We start from the raw sequence: 22,871 nt of genomic DNA, 5'->3' as shown, positions 1-22,871 counted from the left end.
TTAAAACCAAGTGTCATCTGTGGAAGAAATTGAAGTAAGGCAGTATTCAACAGACCATTTTTTGGTCTCATTAAAACCTTTCCCCATGAGTTCACCAAGAGTAGTTTTGTTCTTATTTCTCTCTCAGCTGGCTCACTAAGCTGTCTGCTAAAACTATCAAATATCAGATTTTGGAACTGTATTTATTTAAGCTGTATTTAAAGAGTGTAAGGTCATGCATAGCTTTGTCCAGATGGGTACTCCCATTGACTTAAGTAGGACTACTCTACTCAGTGTTTGTGAAGGTATGTGCTTAGAGCAGCGGTTCTCAAACTGGGGGTCAGGACCCCATTTTAATGGGGTTGCTAGGGCTGGTGTTAGACTTGCTGAAGCCCAAGCCCCACCACCTGGGGCCAAAGCTTGAGACCCGCTGTCTGGGACTCAGGCTTTGGCTTCAGCCCTGGGTAGAGGGGCTTAGGCTAAAGGACCCCCCTGCCCAGGGCTGAAGACTTTGGGCTTCATCTCCTCTTCTCTTCCCCTCCTCTCCCCCCCCCGCCCCCCCGGGGGCAGCGGAGCTTGGGGTTCGGCTTTGGCTCTTCTTTCCCTTCCCTCCCCGCCCAGGGCAGCAGGTCTGTGGCAGGCTCAGGCTTGAGCCTTCTGTCCCCACTCCTGGGGTCGTGTAGTAATTTTTGTTGTCAGAAGGGGGTCATGATGCAATGAAGTATGAGAACCTCTGGCTTAGAGCTTTGCAGGATTGGGCCTACATATTACATTTTTGAAAGCTTAAAAATGTCATTTTCAGTAGATGTTAAATTATTATGTTCCAACTGGCTTTTTCAAACGTAATTTTTTTTTATGCTTAGATTATTTTTACACTGTTTTCAATTTGTAAAGCCTGAAAAGTCTTTAAGTTAATCAACAGGAATGTCTAGCTGCTATAATAAAAGCAGGAAACCCTATTCATAGAATGTTGTAGCCTCCAAGTTTTTAAAACCTTTTTTGACAAAGTCAGACTTTTGGACAAAGTCAAAGTTTAAACTTTAAAAAGCTAGTTATTGTAATTAGTTGTCTGCAAGTTCTCCTACAAAATAAAACTAAAATCTGTAGTGGATGGCCGTGAAACGGCTGTGTAAGGTCCTATCTCTTTGCAGAAGACTTTTTTTTAAGCCCTTAGTTAAATATTTTAAATGTACGCTTTAAAAATGTCATCCTCTGAAGCCCCTTTTGAAAAATAAACGAGACACAGGCGATGATAGTCTTTAAAAGGAAAGCTCTCTACTTTAGGTAATGTGGAGAAAAAAGTGGGGATGCTTTACAGGTGTGTAGGACGTTTGAGATACTTGGCCGACTGCATTCCTTGCAGTGGAATTCACTGTCAAAAGTGATAACCGCAGATCATCTGAGACAAAAACCCATGTATTTAAAATTCAGCGCCTACATAGGAACAATAAGGAAACTTTTGAAGGGACAGAAACTTGAAATGGAGTCAGTTTTTAAAATGAGCTAAAAGTAGTTTGGGGTGCCACTTTCTCCTGAGTCTCCCTGGCAATATAGTGGCTTTACAGTTGCGTTTTCTTAGTTCATAAAATGTTTTTCTCTTCTGTTGTATGAAAGGCCCACACAAATAGCGGAAACTGACTTGAATATACAGTGGAAGCAATTAAACGAACTACAGAAATCACTTTCAAATGGACAAAGTAAACTTGGGAAAATATTTTTCTGTAGTCAGTTCTTTGGTTTTACTTGTAAAAACAGGTTGGAATTTTTTTTAACACAAGTAATTTCTAAATTAATAGTACCTCCTTTAAACAGAACAGTCAGAATTCATGCTCTGCTCACAAGGTTCAGAGAGGCCCCTTTAAGGCTTTGGCTGCTTATTAGGCCCAAGGACTTCTGTATAGACAAGTCTGGCAACCTAATTTATGGCATCTAAACAATGAACTGCTAACACTTAAGAACAAAACAAAAACTTATTCTGGAACTTCTAGAGCTGTAGATTTGCTTATTACTCTAATAGAATCATCCTGGGGTAATTATAACTTACCAGTGTTGAGAAATACAATAAGTGCATTCAGTCTTGTAATTTGAGTACATGGCAGGAGCATGACTTGACTGCAGAAAGTAAATTACAGGCTATTTATAACTTTCAGTAAAAAATCAATGTTGGATTATTCATACAGTTTTAAATTAAAAAAAGAGGTTATTAATGACACATACTAAAGGTAGTACACAGCCAACTAGAATTTGAAAACCATTGTCCAAGGCCAAAAACACAGAGATTAGGACTTCTTGCAGTAGCAGATTGATATAGCATTTGCTGTTTTGTAACCAAAAGAGCAGGGCCTCTGTTTACTACTTTGAAGACTTTATGAGGTTAATGCAGTGTTCCCCAGCCTTTCCTGTGGGAATAGCATATTGCTATTCCCAGAAGACTGAGGCGGTTGCCGGACACCTTGCCCTCGAAAAGCGGCAGCGAGAAGAAGCGCCGCCGCCGAAATGCTGCACAGAAACGGCAACGCTTCTCGGTGGCATTTAGGCGGTGGGGTGTCCTTCGGGCGCACAAATGCCCCGGTGGGTGCCATGGTGCCTGCGGGCACCGCGTTGGGGACCCCTGGGTTAATGCATTGTTGAAATCAAAGAAATTCAGAACATGGAAATAAGCCACCTACTGTGCTTGCTGTAAAGTAACTGACCGTTTTATTGTAGACAGCAGTAATAAAATATCTTGAAATTGTTTAAAGCAATATAAGTATACCAAGCAGTAGATTAAACTCAATTGTATCACATTTCAGTTTATAAAAATCAGTAAATGCTGTGCAACTGAGAAGCCATGCAACGCTTTCAAGACTCATTATGTGGACTGTTGTCACAATTATATAGCCATATTTTATTGCAAACAGAATGAATCTTGTTTTGTAATTGTTTGTTTTCAGATAACTAAAGCCTTTTTTAAGCAGCACAGACTGAGTACGTCTCTCGGCATGTTTAGACAAAGGACAATGGATAGCATATTCTAAACACGTTCATAATAACATTGCTTCATATGCTGTTCCATACACAAATAATGAGTCTGATCAGAAATTTTTTATGCACTGAAGTAAATTGACTACTCAAATCCTTTATTTTGAACAACTGATTTGTACGCTGTCAAACTTGCACTTCTACAGTTTACTACATAAAGTATATTTTAACTGTTTTGCAGGTCATGGCAAAACTCCAAAGGATGCTGCTTCAGTTCGAGCCACACATCCTATACCTGCAGCCTGTGGAATATACTATTTTGAAGTTAAAATTGTCAGTAAAGGAAGAGATGGGTAAGCATTGAATGTATCTGTTTGTTTTCATACTATTTTTCTGCCTTTCTGGAAGAGTTGCACTTTACATATTTCTATATCTCCATACCAGTTTTCATTTAATCAGTCTGATTGCTTCAAAGTCAAAACACATTATTCAATTAAAAAATACTTTATAGCAACTAGATGGCTCAGGAAACTGGTAACAATGCATACAGTGAACTTTCTACCTCTCAGCATTTTAAAGCTAGCCTTCTTCGTTACTGACCAGAAATTACCATCTGGCAGCCTGTGGTAGACGAATTACTTAGTCTTGGTTCATTTTCCAATAGTTAAGGATCCTGATTATGAAAAACACAGTAATTAGCATCCTTGTTGGCAGTTTTGGCAGAGGAGTTACGGATTGAATGGCCACAAAGACTGAGCCTGCTCTCTTAGGTGTCGTCCTTTCACAATGTGGTGGAGGCATGTTCTTAAGCTAACATTAAGGAGCTTGCACAGCTACCACCCAATACTGTCCATTATGTGGCCAAATGGAGAAGTTTATTGTCTGGGACTGTCAATCCAGTACCTTTTTCAAGTACTGTATTAATTTTAAAAAGTAAATGACATTTGTGTATATTAAACTACTTGGCATTGAACTATTGTTGAAAACATTTCAAATGTTAAATATGCTGAGTAGATGTTTAGTAATTAAGCAATGACCCCCTGGAAAGAGCACAAGGTCTTGAACAGTTGAGCAAGTACAGCTGCTATTTTCCAGAGTGTTTCAGTTTGTGCAAGTCATCATGAGTGTGTCTCTTGTATCTCAGAACTTTCAGGCTGCGTTGCTTCATAAAAAGGTACATTATCTATCCAGGTAAGGGCTTACTGGGAAAATTCCGAAGTGTGAATAAATAAAGGTGGGTTGGCAAATATGCCTCAATTATATGGGGAACATTGTCTTTCGTTTTTTGGTGGGGAAGTTCTAAAAGCAGTAGTATATTTATATATTTTTGCTTGGGGGACTACCCACTGTAACACTTTTTTGTGGTGTTGCTCTGACAAAATGTGAGTAATCATTCTCCGATGTGGTTTAGTAACTGTATTGTGATAGCATCTAAAGGCCAGAGTAGTATTGGTGTTTCATTGTTACAGGTGTTGTACAAGCATGTAATTGACTTTGAGGTTTCCTATGCCAGGAATTTTTTTGACAGTTTTTTCTCTTGCCAAGATTATTCAGCTTCAGTAAAGGTGTCAAGTACAGTTAATTTCACTTTGTCCCATCACTTCACCTTCTTTTAAGACACCAGCAAGTCCTCCTTGAGGTAATGGGTAACCTTTTGTCTTCTGGTCAGAGCATGGACTAGGTAGGGACATATTGGGAAGACAGCCTCTCAACAGAATATGGAGCAAAGACAGGAAGCTAGCTGAGGGATTGTAGGAGGAGTTGGGGGATCAGAAGAGGAAGTTTACTAAAGCAGTCTTTTGGATAGATGTGGTGAGAGTTTAGAAGATTTTTTTACGGCATGTCAAGTGACTGCTAGTGCATGAACAAAGATTTTGGCAGTGAGAATAGTGGGGAAAGAGTGGATTTTGATTGAGTTAATGTGGAAGAAGCAATGGAGACTGGATATGGGGTGGGATGGGGTAACAGTGGGTTATAAATCAGATTACGCTGAGGTTGCAAGCCTGGGAGACAGGAAGATAATACTAGTCAGTGGAGATAAGGGAGTTAGAGGAGAGGGAAATAATTAGTTTGGTTTTGGAATGATTAAATTTGAGATGATGGCTGCACATGAGGGTGCCCTAAAGTTTCCTCATGAAGCTCTGTAAGACAACTTTTTGGGTGTTCTTGATGTGATGGTCTCTGTGGCTTACCTAACTCCTTCTGACAGTTCAGCCATCCACCTTGTTTTTCCAGGTGCCTGTCTCAGGCTGTGTCTGCCCTTCAAGAGCAATACTGGCACAACTGGGTCACTTCAACTACTGCACTGTGCTGTAGACACTAGCTACAGCGATGGAAGGGGTTTTCCTCCTCATTATAGTAAATCCCCTCCCCCGAGAGGCAGTAGCTAGGTAGATGGAAGGAAACCTACTCCAAAGAGCCAAACAGTATAGCTTAAGACAGAAGGCAACAAGTGACTCTAACAAACAGGGGAAGGAATAGGGAAAGGTAATAGTATTAAGATTATAAGCTGTTTGGAACAGGGACCATCTTGTTCTGTTTTGTACATGCCTCACACAGTGAGATTGTAGTCCATGATGGTTGGGGAGCTCATAGGTGCCACCACAGTACAAATAAACAATTGCACAAGTTGATTGTTTCCAATTTCTTTAAAATGTTAGTTTAAAAAAAAATCAACCAATCACTGCCTTGTTTCTATTATTTGCTTCGTTATCCTGTGCCTCTTTCTGGATAGTCTTACTCCTTAAGCCTCTGCCTATTTCTAGAGTCTGTTTGGTTTTTATCTTCTCTTAACTCCGCCCCCGCCCTTTTGTTTAGGTGGCACTCTGTGGCCACGTCTATACTACCCGCCGGATCGGCGGGTAGTGATCGATCTATTGGGGATCGATTTATCTCATCTAGTGTAGACGCGATAAAATGATCCCCGATCGCTCTGCTGTTGACTCCGGAACTCCACCACTGCAAGAGGCGGAAGCGGAGTCGACGGGGGAGCAGTGGCCGTCGATCCCGCGCCGCGAGGACGTGAAGTAAGTGATTGTAAGTCGATCTAAGATACGTCGACTTCAGCTACGCTATTCTCGTAGCTGAAGTTGCGTATCTTAGATCCATCTCCATCCCCAGTGTAGACCAGGCCTGTGAAACATTGGGAAGGGAGGTGGGAATGGTGAAAGATGAGAGAGGAGGAATGAAGGGGAGTAGAGGAACAAAGGATGTAGGCATGGAGAAGAGGAAATAGGGAAAAGTGTGGCAATAAGGATCAGGTGGCATGAAAAGACAGAATAAGTAATAACTAAATATCAACAAGAACTCCTTTAACATCAGTTGGAAATGTCAGTGGTGTTGATTTGGAGAAATGCAGGCTCAGTGTCAGGAGGAATGTTTAAATATCAGTCTGTAAAAGTGTACAAGCCTCTGCTGATCCAGCAGCTTTTTTTGGAGAGCTGGAGACTTCTAAGATTTGACTATGGTGCCTGGGAAGCAACTGTTGGGACTCATTATCTGTGAGCAAGGCCACAATGGCTCCAGTAAGAAGGGTGGGTAGGGCATGGTGAGGAACCTAAAACAAAAACCTGTGTTCCCTTATGTCCCTTGGCTGTCAAGCTAAAAACACTGCTTCCAGAAAAGTCTGTTCATGCATTTGAAAATAGTGGGAGTGATGCCTTGTTTCAAATATTAACTCAATACACTGTCACTTACTGTTATAGGCAACCCTCATCAGTATAAAAAAACCACATTTGTGCTTTGGTAAACATTGGGTATCACAGTACTTACTGACAAAATGTTCCATGATGCACTTGGGGAAATGTTTCTTGGTTATTGTATCAATGAGATGGTTATATATATTAAACCTTTCTCTAAGGTGTTGAATGCATTCCTTATTTACTGTAATTTTGTATTGGAAAACTGAAGTCAGTTAGTTTTTTTTTTTTATGTGACTACTCAAAAATGTAAAGTTAGTGCTCAGGAAAATGAGTGGCCAATAGTACTTGTCTGAGTCAGGCATTGTACAGTCAAGCACTTGGCTAGCTTCTGCACACAGCTCTCAATACACGCAGTCTGATCTTGGTCTCTAGAACGGTTACTGGACGGTTACTGGTTACTATGCCAAATTGTGGTGGTCTAGAGGTGATGATAAATGGAGCTAGGATGAGATCACTAATCCATTTTTTCTTTAGTGACCCTCACTGAGATTTGAGCCGTAGTCTCCAGACCCACTGTGTAATCATAGAAATGTAGGACTGGAAGGTACCTCGAGGTCATCCACAACCTCCCTAGGAAATTTATTCCAGTGCTTAACTACCCTGACAGGAAGTTTTTCCTAATGTCCAACCTAAAGTGCCCTTGCTGCAATTGAAACCCATTGCTTCTTGTCCTATCCTTACAGATTAAGGCAGGGGTGGGCAAACTTTTTGGGCCGAGGGCCACATCGGGGTACAAAACTGTACGGAGGGCTGGGTAGGGAAGGTTATGCCCCCCAAACAGCCTGGCACCCGCCCCCTCCCACTTCCTGCCCCCTGTCTGCACTCTTCAAAACCCCTGACCCATGCAACCCCCTCTCCTTGTCCCTGACCGCCCCCTCCCGGGACCCCTGCCCCAACCTCCCCCCGGGACCCTACCCCATCTAACCCCCCCTGCTCCCCTGACTGCCCCCCCCCGAACCTCTGCTCTATCCAACTGCTCCCTGATCTGACTGCCCCCCCCACCTCCGCCCCATCCAACAACCCCCTGACTGTCCCCCAGGACCAACTGCCCCTTATCCAACGCCCCGGCCCCCTTACCATGCTGCTGAGAGCAGCATGTCTGGCTGCTGCGCTGCCCGGCCGAAGCCAGACACGCTGCTGCACTGCCCTGCATAAGCGGGCAGCCTCGCCGCCCAGAGCGTTGCCTGCGCAGTGGTGTGGCTGGAGGGGGAGAGGGAACAGCGGGGGAGGGGCTGGGGGCTAACCTCCCAGGTCAGGAGCTTGGGGGCCAGGCAGCATGGTCCCGCAGGCCATAGTTTTCCCACTTCTGGATTAAGGAGAACAATTTTTTCACCTTCCTTCTTGTAACAGCCTTTTATTACTTGAAAACTGTCATGTCCCTCCTCAGTCTTCTCTTCTCCAGACTAAACAAACCTAGTTGTTTCAATCTTTCCTCATAGATCATATTTTCTAGACTTTTAATAATTTTTGTTGCTCTCCTCTGGACTTCCTCCAGTTTGTTCACGTCTTTCCTGAAATGTGACACCCAAAAGTGGACACAATACTTGAGGTGAGGCCTTATCAGTGTGGAGTAGAGTGGAAGAGTCTTGCTTACAACACTTCTGCTAATAAATCCCAGAATGATGTTTGGGTGTTTTTTTGAAACAGTGTTACACTGTTGACTCATATTTAGCTTGTGATCCACTGTAAGCCCCAGATCCCTTTCTGCAGTACTCCTTCCTAGGCAGTCATTTCCCATTTTGTCTATATGCAGTTGATTGTTCCTTCCTAAGTGGAGTACTTTGCATTTGTCCTTATTGAATTTCATCCTGTTTACTTCAGACCATTTCTCCAGTTTGTCCAGGTCATTTTGAATTTTAATCCTATCCTCCAAAGCACTTGCAATACCTCCCAGCTTATTGTTCGTGAACTTTATAATTGTACTCCCTATGCCATTATCTAAATAATTGATGAAGATATTGAACAGAATGGGACTCAGGACTGATCCCTGCGGGATCCCACTCAGTATGACCTTTCAACTTGACTGTGAACCACTGATAACTACTCTCAGGAAATAGTTTTCCAACCAGTTACCCACCCACCGTATAGTAGCTCCATCTAGGGCTAGGCTGTATTTCCCTAGTTTATGAGAAGGTCACGTGAGACAGTACCAAAAGTATTACTAAAGTCAAAATATACCACATCTACAGCTTTCCTCCTATCCTTAAGGCTTTTGTTACCCTGTTAAAGAAAGCTCTTCGGTTGGTTTGACATGTTTTGTACTTGACAAATCCATGTTGACTGGTAGTTATCGCCTTATTATCTTCTAAGTATTTGCAAAATGATTGCTTGATTATTTGTTCCATTATCTTTTTGGGTATTGAAGTTAAGCTGACTGGTCTGTAATTCCCTGGATTGTCCTTATTCTCCTTTTTATCGATTTGGCACTATATTTGCCCTCTTCTAGTCCTCTGGAGTCTCTCCCAAGATACTTGCTAATGGCTCGGATATCTCCTAAGTCAGCTCCTGGCGTATTCTAGGATGGATTTCATCAGGCTCTGGGGACTTGAAGACATCTAACTGGACTAAGTAATTTTTAGCATGTTCTTCAGATAGTGTTTCTATGGGTGCTCCGCTGTTGGTGTGTCTGCATCCCTGCACTTCTCATCAGAGGTCTTCGGTAGCAGTATCTGTTCGGCTTGCACATGCGTTCTCTCCCAATCATGCTCTGCCTTGAGGCTAACTAGTGCTGTGTGGGCTAAAACCCTCATTTCCTTCTCAGTTGCCCCTGGATAGAGATACTTTACCTCTTAGAATCCCTTTATCTTAGACGTTCTTAGTGTGATAGGGTTTCAGTTACATTTTTTCCCTTCCCTGTTAAAGTTTCTTTTTTTAATTTTTAAATATATTTTATCCCTTTCCCTCCTCCGCCCCCCACCAGAGATTGTCCCCAGCAAGGGGCATGCCTGGTTCCCCTGGGCTTAAGAGGTGCCTCTCCTGCAGAGAGGCCATACCAATAACAGATGGACATTCCCACTGTGTCCGTTGCCTCAGAGAGGCCCACGTTCCACAGAAGTGTACTTTTTGCCAGTAGCTAAATGCCTGATTCTGGGAAAAACGGGAACTAAAGCTGAAACTACTCCTGGTGGAGGGACCTCTGCAACCAACCCAGTTCCTGAAGCTCCCCTCATCGAAGAGACATTACTGCAGCCTTCTACCTCCAAAGGGAGTGAATCAAGGAAGAAACCTTCAGATTCCAAAAAAGAGAGCTACGAGCCCTCACAGTGAGCCCTGAGGAGATCTCCGGCACGTTTGGTCATTTCGGCTCCTAAGCATGGAACCAACAAATCGTGTGGGTCATTCGGTGCAGACACTGCTACTAAGCCAAGGACCTTATAGGCACAGGTGCTGAGGCAATGGTACCACCAGTCAGAGACAGGAGTATGGGCTGTACCACTGCCTCCGTGAAGAGAGCACCAGTGTGGAAGACCTCTGTACTGATTACAGCTAAACAACCTTGTTCGGACTGCTCATCTTGGCCAACGTCGCCAGATTCCTTGGTACTGACAAGTCAGCAATGGAAAGGCCTGATAGTACTGATTGCCATGGTACCATAGGAATTTTGGCTTTCTAAGGATCTGGTGGTATCTGAGAGTACCCTTTACTTAGTGCTGGGGCCCCAGTACCGGGCACAATTTGACCACTGGAGTCACTACCGGTACCGAGCTGTTCACCTCCAGTCTCCTTGTCTGCTCCACCAATATCCAGTGAAGACTCTCAATACAACCAGGAGGGTGCTCTCTCTCGCCATTCTTGTTATGCTCCTTCCCACCATCAATCTGGGCCTTCCCAGACACCTTTTGTTTTGGACCTCAACCACCAGGATATGACCAGCAATGGGCTCTGCCACCCATGCCCTTTCCACCACCCCAGTGGCCTTACTGGATCCATGGGTGGCCTATAGGCACCAGACCTCCTGGGCATCTAGTGTCATCCCCCGGGAATCCGTGAGGTCCCCTCCCTCTGCCTCCATATCTAGAGCCTCCTGAGCAACAGGAGATTGGACTAGAAGAGGAGGCCACATCGCAATCTAATTTCTTTTCCTCGTTTCCAGACGAGGCAGTGATGCCCACTCCTGCATCCATGGCAGAGGTTTTCAGGACCTTACAAAGAGGGTGGTGGATACGCTGAAAATCCCTCTTGAGGAGGTGAAGGACACCCACCATAAGTTCCTGGACCTATTACATACATCCTCCTCAAGGATTGCTCTCCCCATCAACGAGGCCGCTTTTTGATCTGGCCAAGCTCATATGGTAAACACCCAGCACTGGTCACGCCGACATGTGAAAAGGCCAGCAAAAAGTATTATGTACCCCTCAAGGATGTGGAATTTCTCTTCTCTCACTTTTCACTTGATTCCATCGTGGTGGATGTGGTGAAACTCCAGTAGCCGTCAGCATCACTCGAAATCCACCCCTTATGATAGGGACTGGAAAAGACTTGACTTGTTTGTGAGGAAGGCTGACCTGCTCTTCTGCAACTTTTCAATTCCAAATTGCAAACTACCAGGCCCTAAGGGCCAAATAAAATCCTATGAACTATGCCAAATTTAACACCTTTATTGACCACCTGCCAGAGTCTCACAGACCGATTTCATGCCATCATTCATGAGGGACAGTTAGTGGAGAGAATAGCACTCTAGACCGTACTAGATACCATGGGTACTGTGGCCCGCTCCATTTCAACAGTGGTTGTGATGCAATGGGTGTCATAGCTGCATCTTTTGGGGCTGCTGAAGGAGGTTCAGATAATGGTTGAGGACCTCCCCTATAAAGGCTTGAAACTGCAGATAAAACCAGTGCCTCACTCTACACTCTGAAAGACTCCAGGGCCACACTATGGTTACTGGGATCTATATACCTGGACAGAAAAGGAAATTTGGTCCTCAGTCTTCTCATAAGTCACATCTGACTCAGCACCCACCACAGTGCTACTATGACTACAGCGGAATAAGTCTAAATTTCAAAGGTGCAGACCATCAGGTCTTCCATGTCACAGCCTTCCACCTCAAAACACCAGTTTGGACTCGTTGGTCACGGCCCCGAGAGATCACTACCAATAACACCAGCTGCAACTTTCCGACCTCTCTCATCCCTTTGGATGCCACCTTGATCTGTTATGTCAAAATTGGGAACACACAATTTCCAAACCCCATCTGTCAGATGTTCTCTCCAATGGGTATTCAATTCATTTAACCCCCCTCTCTGCCCTTCCTCAGGCACCCTTCTCACAAGAGACTGTTAAGATAGGAAATAGGAGGTAGGAGTTGATCTATGCCTAGGAGCCATAGAACCTGTTGCTGTACATCTCTGAGGCAAAGGTTTTTATTTCCAATATTCCTTGATCCCCAAGAAACGGAGTTTGGAGACTTATACTGGATCTCAGAGCACTGAACAAAGTTGTGAAGGCTCAGAAATTCAAGATGGTCACACTAGCAGCGATTATTCCATCTCTAGAACAGGGAAATTGGTTCTCCGCTCTTGACCTCCAGGATGCCTATTTCCACATATCTATTCTGCCATCCCACAGATGATTCCTCCGGTTTACCCTAGGTCAGGACCATTACGAGTACAGAATGCTCCCCTTCGGCCTCTCATTGACTTCCAGAGTATTCTAAAAAGTTCTCTCCATAGTAGTGGCTCACCTATGCACTTGGGGGGTCATGATCTACCCATACATGGACTGTCCCCTCAGGGGCCCACTCCTTCTTCGATGATGGCCACCCACGGAACTGTGGAAATATTTACGAAGCTAGGGTTACAACTCAATGTCCAAAAGTCAACCTTATCTCCGGTACAGCATTTGGAGTTTATAGGGGCCGATTTCTATTCCCTGCAAGCGAGAGCGTTCCTTCCACAACACAGATTCCAGTCTGTCCACGCTCATAAGTTCAGGCCAGTCCATAGACATCAGCCAGGCATTGCCTCCAGCTTCTGGGGCACATGGCGGCTGGCACTTTTGTAATATCTTACGCCAGACTATACATGAGGTGTATTCAGACATGGTTCAATTTGGCGCACAGACCAAACAAAAACAGGTTAGACAAACCTCTCTTGATGCCCTCCAGGATCAAACACTTGCTGGGTCTTTCTACCAACCCAGGGAATGTTTGCACAGGGGTCCGGTTTGCACACTCCACACCTCTGACATTGCTTCTCACTATGGATGCATCCCTCATAGGTTGGGGAGCACATCTCAACAACCTCATACTCAAGGCAAGTGTTAGTCCATGGAGAGGACTCTCCACACATCAACCTCCTTGAACTCAGAGTAGTTGGGAATGCTTTTGCTCTTTCTTCCACTGGTCAGAATATGCACATGAAGATCATGACAGATGACATAGCGTGCATGTACTACGTACAGTGTGGGAGGCTCCAGATCATCCTCCTTATGCACAGTAGCACTAAAGCTATAGAACTGGTGCATTCACTACAGTGTTCTAATATCAGCAGTCTACCTACCAGGGATGCAGAATATAATACAGTCTCAGTTGCAAGTTCTCACACGACCATGAGTGGGAAGTGAACCCAGCAGTACTCCACGGCGTATTCTGTCAGTGGAGGACACCAACAACAGACTTATTTGCTACTTACCTGAACAGGACATGCTCACGCTATTGCTCCAGGGCTTGCCTCGAACAGCACTCATTAGGGGACATGCTGCTTCTTCCATGCAACAAGGGCCTTCTATATGCCTTCCCCCATTCCCTTTGCTGTTGAAAGGCCTGTTAGACATAAAAAGGGAAAAAACAAATGTCATGCTGATTGCTCCCACCTGGCTGAGGCAGATGTGGTACCCGTACCTGTCACAGTTTGTGATGTGTCCACAGATCCCTCCTCAACCCACACCTTACCTCCTCTCGCAGAACAAAGGACACATTCTCTATCCCAATCTATGGATGTTCCGTCTCAAGGCTTGGGTCCTTCATGGTTCCAACACAGTTCATGGTTCCAACATGGTTCCTGCTCCAAGGAGATACAGGAAATACTACTACACAGTAGAAAATTGGCTACCCATCATACTTACCTGAAAAAGTGGACTAGGTTTCAGGTTTGGTGTAATTCCAGACAAATTACCCCAACATCTTCTACTCTCCTCGTGGTGTTAGACTACATGCTGGATCTCAAGGGGTCAGGGCTGTTCCTCAGTTCGCTCAAAGTACACCTGGCAGCCATGGTGACTTTCCATCAACAAGTAGAGGGTTACTCAATTTTCTCACACCCAACCACACAGAGATTCCTCAAGGGCACAGTGAACCTCTTTCCCCAACCCAGACATCCAACTCCAACGTGGGACCTAAATCTAGTTTTAAAGAACCTCACTAGACTTCCTTTTGTACCTATGGCCACTTGCTTGCTCACACACTGTCAATGAAGATAGGTTTTCTGGTAGCCATCACCTCAGCAAGGAGAATAGGGAAAATAGTGGCACTAATGGCATATTTCCCCCCCACCCCGCTAACAGTATTCTTTAAAGACAAGGTTACTCTTGGGTCAGACCCAAAGTTCATCCCCAGGGTGACCTTGTCTTTTCATATAAACCATCTGATCCACCTCCTGACGTTTTACCCTAAGCCTCATCATGATAACAAGGAGGCTATACTGCACATGCTAGACATTAGGAGAGCCCTGGCCTTTTACCTGGATAGGATGAAGGCCTTTAGGAAATCTTCTGAGCTTTCCCTTTCCATTGTGGAAAGGTCTAAAGGCACAGCGATATCGGCCCAGACACTCTCCAAATGGGTCTTGAAGTATATTAGACATTGCTATCATGTTCACAGTATGGTACCTCCGTCTGCAATCTGTACACACTCCACAAGATCAGTTTCCTCCTTTGTCGCCTTCCTCAAGAATGTTCCTATCTTGGAAATCTGCAGGGCAGCGACCTGGGCATCTGCGTATACCTTCGCAGAACATTAGTGGAGTCTCTGCTTCCGATGCTATCTTTGGCTCTGCAGCATTATCATCCATAACAGACTCGACTCCAAAGTCCCAACTTCCCACTAGACATCACTCAGGTATCTCTGTATGAAACACAAAAACATTAGACCAAAGTGTCTACATTCTTAGGAGACTTTACTGTGTGCCACAGGCAGAGAACAGGAGAGATTAAGGTGCCATTGGGGCCCCTGCAATAGCAGGGAATTGATTAGATGAGAGATGCCCATATGATCCCAGCTGGTGAACCACACCTCATTGCACAGAAAGGTGAAAAACCCCCAAGATCCCAGCCAATCTGACCTGGTGGAAAAATTCCTTGCTCGCCCCAGCTCTGGTGAATTACTGTGACCCTGAGCATGTGAGCAAAACACAAGCCAGGCATCTGGAAAGAGGATTCGCTGTACCATCCTAGAACACTGGTCCACCTTGTCTTGTGTTCTGTCTCCAGCTGTGGTCCCTGATGCTTAATTGGAAGGCAAGACCAAACTCTTCCTTCTTCCCAGGAATACATCTAGTCAATTGTGCACTGTGGGAGGGGGAGAAACCTCCCTGAGCTGTTCAGGCAGCTGGTTGAAGTCCCAAAGCATAAGATTTGGTTTATCATTCTCTTTATGCAGAGCTGCACGTGTTAAGAACGTCTTGAGGGCAATGCAGGCAATCCAGTTCTCCCCTGGGCCTGTGAAGGAAGTGGATGATTGGGGGTAGGGGTGGAGATCTTATAGTTATAGATTCCAAGGCTAGAGGGGATCACCAAGGCCAGACAGCCCACTCCCTACCCTCCCTTTCCAGGCTGTAGAATTCCCCCCCAGAAGCTGGATTAAAGTTCTTCAGGAAACAATCCAGTCTTGTCCTAAAGACTTGAAGCGATGGTGAGTCTGCTGCCACCTCTGGTAAGCTGCACCAGTGGTCAACCACAATCCCACCAAGGAAACTGCATCTCATTTCAGGGTTGAATCTATCTAACTTCAACCTCCAGCCACTGCATCCTGTCTCACACTTGTCAGCAAAGTCAGAAAACGGTGTTAGGGATGAGTTGTGTTCTTACTTTGAGTCTAGGGACAATTGTGAACAATGTAATCTCCAAGGAGCATAGCTTCTATCTTACTTATTTGGCTGTCTTGGTATGAAATATTTGAGTGTTTTAGGAGAGAATATGGGTTACGTTAGTAGGAAACCTGTGGCGAGCTTACTATGAAATGAACAGCCCGTAACATGGAATATATGGCTGTTCTAGTAGGAAATAGGAACCTACCTTTGTAGGAAATATGCTGTTACCATAGTATGAAATGTATAAGTATTTTAAAACAGAACATGTTGCTAATTTCATATACACTGTACAAATATGAATGTTTAATAGATAACAGTACCTTATAAACTTGGCATTTAAAAAAGTGTACACCTTATTTGGAACATTGTAAATGAAAACAAAGTTTTTAAAACAAAAGTGAGCATACCTTTTTGCTGTAAAGGTCATAAATATGTGTATGTAGGGCCTTACGTTGTTCTCTGCATCTTGGGGAGTGGCATGGTGGTAGAATGGCATCTCCCTAGTTTGTGACAGAGTTAAAGGTATCTCCCAAAGCCAGCATTTTCTTTGTTGTTTTGTGGCACAGAATGCCTTGAAAGACCGGTTTCTGGGTGAGGTTGTACTGAATGATCTGTTCCACAATTCAGATATTTTCAGAGATAAAGGGCTGCTGGGGACGCACAGGTTGTGACATAGGCACAGAATGTGGCTGAGTCCTTGAACACAGGTGCCTTAGTCTGCAGGAGGATGATCTTTCCAGCATATTCAGCACCTGTGTCAAGTTTTAGCCATTTTTCTGTCCTCCTCCCTCTTCTCTTTGTCATGCTTTAGGAACTCTTCCCTCCACACATCTCTCTGTCCCTCTCTTTGGATGTGTTCAAGAGCTCTTTGAATGCCCTCTCTTGAGCACCTATTTCTGCTATATAGGACAGGCATTTGCTTTATGCTAGCACCCTGTCCTTGGTCATTTCAAAGTCTCAGTAGCTATGGGAGGAAAAAACTAGTTGTTGTTCCATCTGTAGTATTTATGCCAACAGTGATTAAAATGTTGACTCTTCCCCCCCCCCACCTCCCCTTGATGTTGGAATTGCAGTCCCTTGGGCTTTTTTCTGTTTTGCTTGGATGTGGTAAGACACTTTCAAATTATTCCCATTTTGAGTAGGATCATTGGCCCTGTGGTATGAAGGCAGCAGCAGGGAGTTACTTGCTCCACAACTAGGAGGATAATAAATAAAAGGTGCAGACTGGCATGCTGCTGGCAGAGTGGGGGTGGGGGGGAAGCATCATTCAGCCTAGTTAACTGACTTTACACTTCTGTAGGCTGTGCTTACTATGGAGCAGCAGCTCTCAACCTGGAGTCCAAGGTCCCCTGGGAGGCTGCGAGCAGATTTCAGGGAGTCCCCCAAGCAGGGCCAGCATTACACTCACTGGGGTCCAGGGCAGAAAGCCGAAGCCCCGCCGCCCCAAGCCCTGCCACCTGGGGCTGAAGCCTGAGCAACTTACTTTCACTGGGCCCTGGTGGCCCCGGGCAGTTGCCCTGCTTGCTACCCCCTAATGCTGGCCCTGGCTTTTCCATGCAGAAAAACAGTTGTTATAGTACAGATGGGCCATGGAATTTTTATAACATGTTGTGGGAGGCCTCAGAAAGAAAAAGGTTGAGAACCCCTGCTACGGAGGATGTTACACTCAAGTGTGCCTTTCTGAAAAATATCCTCCTCTGATTCTTGTGGACAATGGACAAACCGGGAAAATATGCCATGCTACTATGTGCCAGAATAGTGACCCCTGAGCAGGTCTAGCAGTGGAAGAGATCCACAAGCTATCTGAGATTGCTCTATTGCCATGTAATCTCAGTGCTAAATTGGAGTATTACCTTTGTCTTATACTTTCTTTTGTAACACCCAAGGATCAGCATAAAGTGTACTGCAAAATAAATATGAAATTCACCCACTCTGGCACTACTGCAGAATTCTAAAGTACCTTAAAATCTTTCTTTTTGAGATGTTGATGTAGCATGATTTGGTCAGTTTACCTCATAATAACTTGCATTGCATCAAAGCTGATGGCAGTGATGAAACTAAGATCCAGAAACTTTTTTTTTGCTTCTTTTCTGTACGTGGTGGGTTAAATTCTTATAGTGCTTTACATTTAATTTTTGTAATGGTTTTTGTACCAAGCCTTGTCTGAGTTAGCTCATAATGACTCACATTAGCTAAAAGTGGAGAGGGCAATAATAAAACTGGGCATTAATAAAAGTGAGTCCATTGCTTTTTTTCTTTTCTGTATTTCCTGCTATGATAAAAAGTGCTTTTCTTATAAAACTTATTAACTCCCATGGTGCTGCTGTCTTCGGTGGGGGGCATACTTAGATAGGGGAGGAAACAACAACAAACACACCATGGTAAGGTGTGTGGGAAAGGAGACAGCAAGATAGTGGTGGCTGAGTTTATATATTCTTTGCCATGGCCTCCATTTTGACCAAGAGGGGTGGGGGTGTAAAAGTTCAGGCGGCAATGTGATTGTAGATAAATATTATGGTATCCTTATTGTACTCAGAAGTAAGTTGTTCAAAACCCCTTTCCCATAAACTTATATAAAAATATACAATACTTGAAGTGTTCCCCTCAACAGTTTTTCTCGCCTTGTGATGCAGCAGGATCATCTGGCTGTGATTCATTCAGCTCCTGAGTCTCTGGGACTGAGTCCACTTCTGTATCTGCCATAGCAACAGGATATGAGGTTCAGTATAGCTATCCGCATGCTCCGCATCCTCACCACTGTCAGCAGGGTTTTCTTTGGTGTCCACGCAATGCAGTAGCTCAGTGATGGCATCTCTCCCAGATATGAAAGTCACTGTAACCACAGAACCTCTAAGATCTCTTCATACTCTTAGCCCAGCTGGATCTCCTTTTCCTTAGTGCAGCACTGGGTTGAATCCCTGTTGTGCTTTCTCTCCATTTGTTTGGATAACTACTGGTATACTTGTGTGTTGTGGTGATTCTCCTTCAGATGACTACACACACCTCTCTCCAGAGGGCAATGAAGTGGAAATCTTTGTCACAACAAGACCAGACTGATGCATGAGGTATGACTGCCTAATCGATGATCAGGAGAATAACACAGGTATCTGAAACCCACACAAGGTGGAATTGCAAAGGAAAGACTGGCTGCATGCCAGCGATTAAACTGCAAGGTGGCAGCCAGCCAGGATAATTCTGGAGCAGTAGAAGGCACACAGGCAACCCAGTTAGTCAACGGAGCAGCATGGGATAGCAGCAGGATGACTTGGCAGTAAAATTGTGTAGCATTTGCCATGGAGTGGAGATGGAGATGCACCCACACCTATTCTATTGCGACGAGGGAGGATTTCACCCTCGGCAAACACACTTCCAAAGTAAAGTTGTTAATGCATATTCAAAGGCCAGATTCGCAACAATATATTTTGTTTGTGGATACCAATAACTTTAATGTGAAACAATCAAATTTGTTGTGGGTCAACTTGAAAGTGTAGACAAAACCTAAATCTAGTGAAAAAACATGCTGGCCTGTTTATGGCTACCCATTTGGCAGATTAAATTTTACAAGAAGAGAATTCAAATAGTTGAACCTTAACCTTTTTGTAATTCCTTAACATTCTGAGAAATTTATATATTGGGTGAAGTGCAAGTAGACAGTTTGTTCTTGTGCCACATGACTAGTTGGAAACCTCAAGAAAAAGTGTTTAAATTAAAAAGAGGGAAATATAAAAGCCTTTAAATACTATTAGGAATAGTTCTTATTAGCATTTCACCTCTAGTTCTATCACCAACCTTAAGCTTTTATTCTGCTTTCTCATGGGCTGATTAAAATGATTGTATATGATGTATGATTAAGATTACACTGTATTTTAAAATATTAGTTCATACCGAGTCTTGCTAGCACTGTATGACTTCATGATTGCCTTCCAGATATTTGGTTTAAGGCCCAGACACTCTCCATTAACCCACCCTCTTCCTCAGTCCACTCATATCAGTACCAAAATTGGGGCTAGATTTTGGGTCGGGGAAGAGGCAAGGAGGGAACTGCATTCTTTAAAATATATACGTATCTTTGCGTTGTAGCTATGTTCTCATTCTCGCCCTCCCCACGTTCTTTAGTCAAATTGGTCTACAGCTTGGCTGACTGCATTTTGAAGTGAGTCATGCTCCTTCCTGTTCTCACCATCTTTACATGAACTGTTTTATGCCATGACAGCCCTGAGTGGGGGAGGGGTAAATGTCCCTTGGTTTCTTTGTGACTGCCTCCTAAACTGAGCCCCACTTTATGCCGGTGCTTCTTGTAAGTGCTGCAGTAATTGCCTGGGACAACAGCCTAGAGTCCCATTCTGCACCTTGGTCCTGGCCTGCCATTACCTGTTTGCTTCGTCGTCCTTTTGTTCTGGGCCCTTCTTAAATCCATAGATTTGCCCTTAATTTTACTCCAATTCCAAAACTATAGAAATTCTTGATATGTGAACCTTAGGGGTGTGGGATGTAACTGTGCAATTCATCTGAGTGTTTCTTTGTACAAGCAATTAATTACTCTGGGCAAATATTTATACTTTTTTAAATCTTTCAGTTCATAAAACACTTAATCCATAGCTCTAGGTGCTGGATAACAAGTAAAAATACAAAAGCTTTATTATTTCAGCTAATTTACATGCAGTATTTTAGTACGCAAATAAGAAATCAGTGTAGAAGTTGTGATTTTCAGTAACTAAAAGTGAGAACCAAAGTGTGCAGACTTTTTTTTTTCTTCTTTGTTTCACAGATGCATTGATCCCTGTTGAGGTTAACTGTCTTTTGTCAATATTTGATTTGACATACTTCTGACTGATTTCTAGCTCATCCTTTCCTTTTCCAGATTTCTACAATAATATAAATTAATTGAAATACTGTCTAGTTTCACTTTAGTTTCTGTAAAGACACTATGCTGAAACCCTTTAGCTTTCTTAGCAGTATTAAGGGACTCACATGGTATCCTACACTAACAGTACAGTTAGTGGGGAGCGGTAGTTAGTGTACCACTTTCTTCACCAGATGAAACCACTGTCTACAGCTATATTAAATGACACATCCCTTTTTGAGACTAATATCCATAGAGCCACCTTTTAAAAGTGATGTGAGGTGGAGAGAAGGGGGCAGAAAATTTTTTATCTTCAGAGGCAGGAACATCTTCTGCTCCTTCAGATTAAATGGAAGTTCTGACCAACATGTTGCATGCAGTCTCAAGTTTCAGTGTACTTGATTTCTGTCTTTGATCCTGCAGTTTGACATCATCTCAGTACTGTTCCTTTATAAAATACTGATATAAAAAATTGACTACCAGGCTTAAAAATTTTTTTTAGTGTAATTTGGTTAATTTTAAACTTTGGACACTTTCTTGTAGTTGGACTTCAAAAAAAATTTATCTGAATTTATACTGATTAAATGGTATCCTTTACACTTGCTTACAAAACCCTCTTGTCCGTTGTATTTTGGACAGATTTATAATTTTCACATTGGAGTCCTTCATATATTGGGGATTATAGACTGGCCTTGTAAATCTGATGCCTTTACATATTTAACAGAAAACTAGGTTTTTCCATTTACGTTATTTGGAATAGTTATGTTGACTCTGTCTTGATCAGTGCCTCAGTAGTGTAATTAAAAGTCCAACTCCTAACCCCTTTGTTTACTGACTGACTGCTTCAGTTTCTTTGTATCAGAAACTATGGCATTCATCTTTGAAGTGCTGAGGTTCCATCATAGATTGTCAGCACTTCAGGAGTGTGCATGGGATACATCAGACATCACTGGAGGGAATGTTTTTGCATGTAGCGATACATGAGGCAGCAGGGAAGCAGCTAATTGTTTGTGGTGATCGGGAGACGTGACAGGAAACCCTGAATTCCCACAAGAGAGCATGTTACATCTATGATGTACTGGTCACTTTCAGGCCATTTAGCCCATGGCCAGTTAGTAGTTATAATTAAAATATCAAGTTAACTTGTACTCATAATAGAAAATTTATTTGAAAATCAGATGTATACAAAGAGAAAAATGTTAAGAACAAGCTTATTAGTATAGACTATTTTCAAATTGGCCTAGGGAATATTTTTTGTTTAATACTGTTTGTTCATTAGCAACTATGCCTTGATTGATTTTATGTATGCAGTGTTGTAGTCGTGTTGGTCCCAGGATATTAGAGACACAAGGTGGATGAGGTAATAGCTTTTAATGGACCAACTCTGAGTACCTTCCCAGACCTGTGTAGCTCAGAAGCTTCTCTTTCACCAACAGAGGTTGATGTAATAAAAGATATTACCTTGCTTACCTTGTCTCTTTGATTTATATTATGTGAACTAATTTGAACTATTCTCAACCACAATAAATTGAACAGTTTGCTTAGATTAGACACATCTTGCTAATAACATAAGAATGGCCATACTGGGTCAGATCAATGACCCATGTAGCCCAGGCTTCCAACAGTGGCCAATGCCAGGAGCCCCAGAGGGAATGAACAGAATACGTAATCATAAAGTGATCCATCCCCTGTTACCAGTTCCCAGCTTCTGGCAAACAACATTCAAAGACCATGATTAGGGTTATTAGACTGACTTTAATAAATGTCTTTTAAAAATATACATTTGTTTCTAAATCTGTATGTATTTGGTAAAGTAATTTGTCTCTGCGTTTTCTCAAGGGGTTGGTGGACTCTCCGGGGTTCATCTTTCTCTGGAATTGCCTTCTCTTCAGCAAAGCTTCTTTGATTTCCCCCTCTTCATAGCAACAGTTACTGGCCTAGTGAAGCAAGGCCCTATTGTCAACTTGATGGCCTCCATTAGTACTTTTATATAAAAACTGAGATGTCTGAAGGAGAGGGAACTTGTTCCAAAATTATTTCTGCCTCACGGACAAGTACCTCATCCATGATACACCAGATCAACAAATACATTGGGAATGTCTTTCCTGTTCTGATTGCATTGCCAGTGTCTAAAATGATCTCTCAGCAATTTAACTGGAACTAGATTAATCAGAATAGTGTTTCTTGGAAATGTCTTTCATATATTTTTGTTCATGTATTGTAAAAGAAAGATAAATTTGTTTTTATTTTGATTTTTACAGTTACATGGGAATTGGGCTTTCTGCTCAAGGTGTAAATATGAACAGACTACCAGGTATGTTTAATATTTATGTGTTTGATTTTAGAAACAATTAAACAATA

At 43.2% G+C, this 22,871-nt stretch overlaps 1 protein-coding gene across 5 annotated transcripts in view; it reads left to right on the top strand.

Moving 5' to 3' along the window:
• Positions 1–22,871, top strand: part of RANBP9 (RAN binding protein 9) — a 70,117-nt gene that overhangs the window by 5,800 nt on the left and 41,446 nt on the right. For all 5 annotated transcript variants that reach the window (XM_037893084.2, XM_037893081.2, XM_037893082.2 and 2 more), the window contains exons 2-3: positions 3,182–3,293; positions 22,772–22,824. In XM_037893084.2, coding sequence (XP_037749012.2) covers positions 3,182–3,293; positions 22,772–22,824 — 165 coding nt within the window. The remainder of the gene's footprint in view (positions 1–3,181; positions 3,294–22,771; positions 22,825–22,871) is intronic.

The sequence above is a fragment of the Chelonia mydas genome, chromosome 2 (assembly GCF_015237465.2).
Source record: "Chelonia mydas isolate rCheMyd1 chromosome 2, rCheMyd1.pri.v2, whole genome shotgun sequence".
Taxonomy (NCBI): Eukaryota; Metazoa; Chordata; order Testudines; family Cheloniidae; genus Chelonia; species Chelonia mydas.
This window is presented reverse-complemented; position numbering and strand designations above follow the sequence as displayed.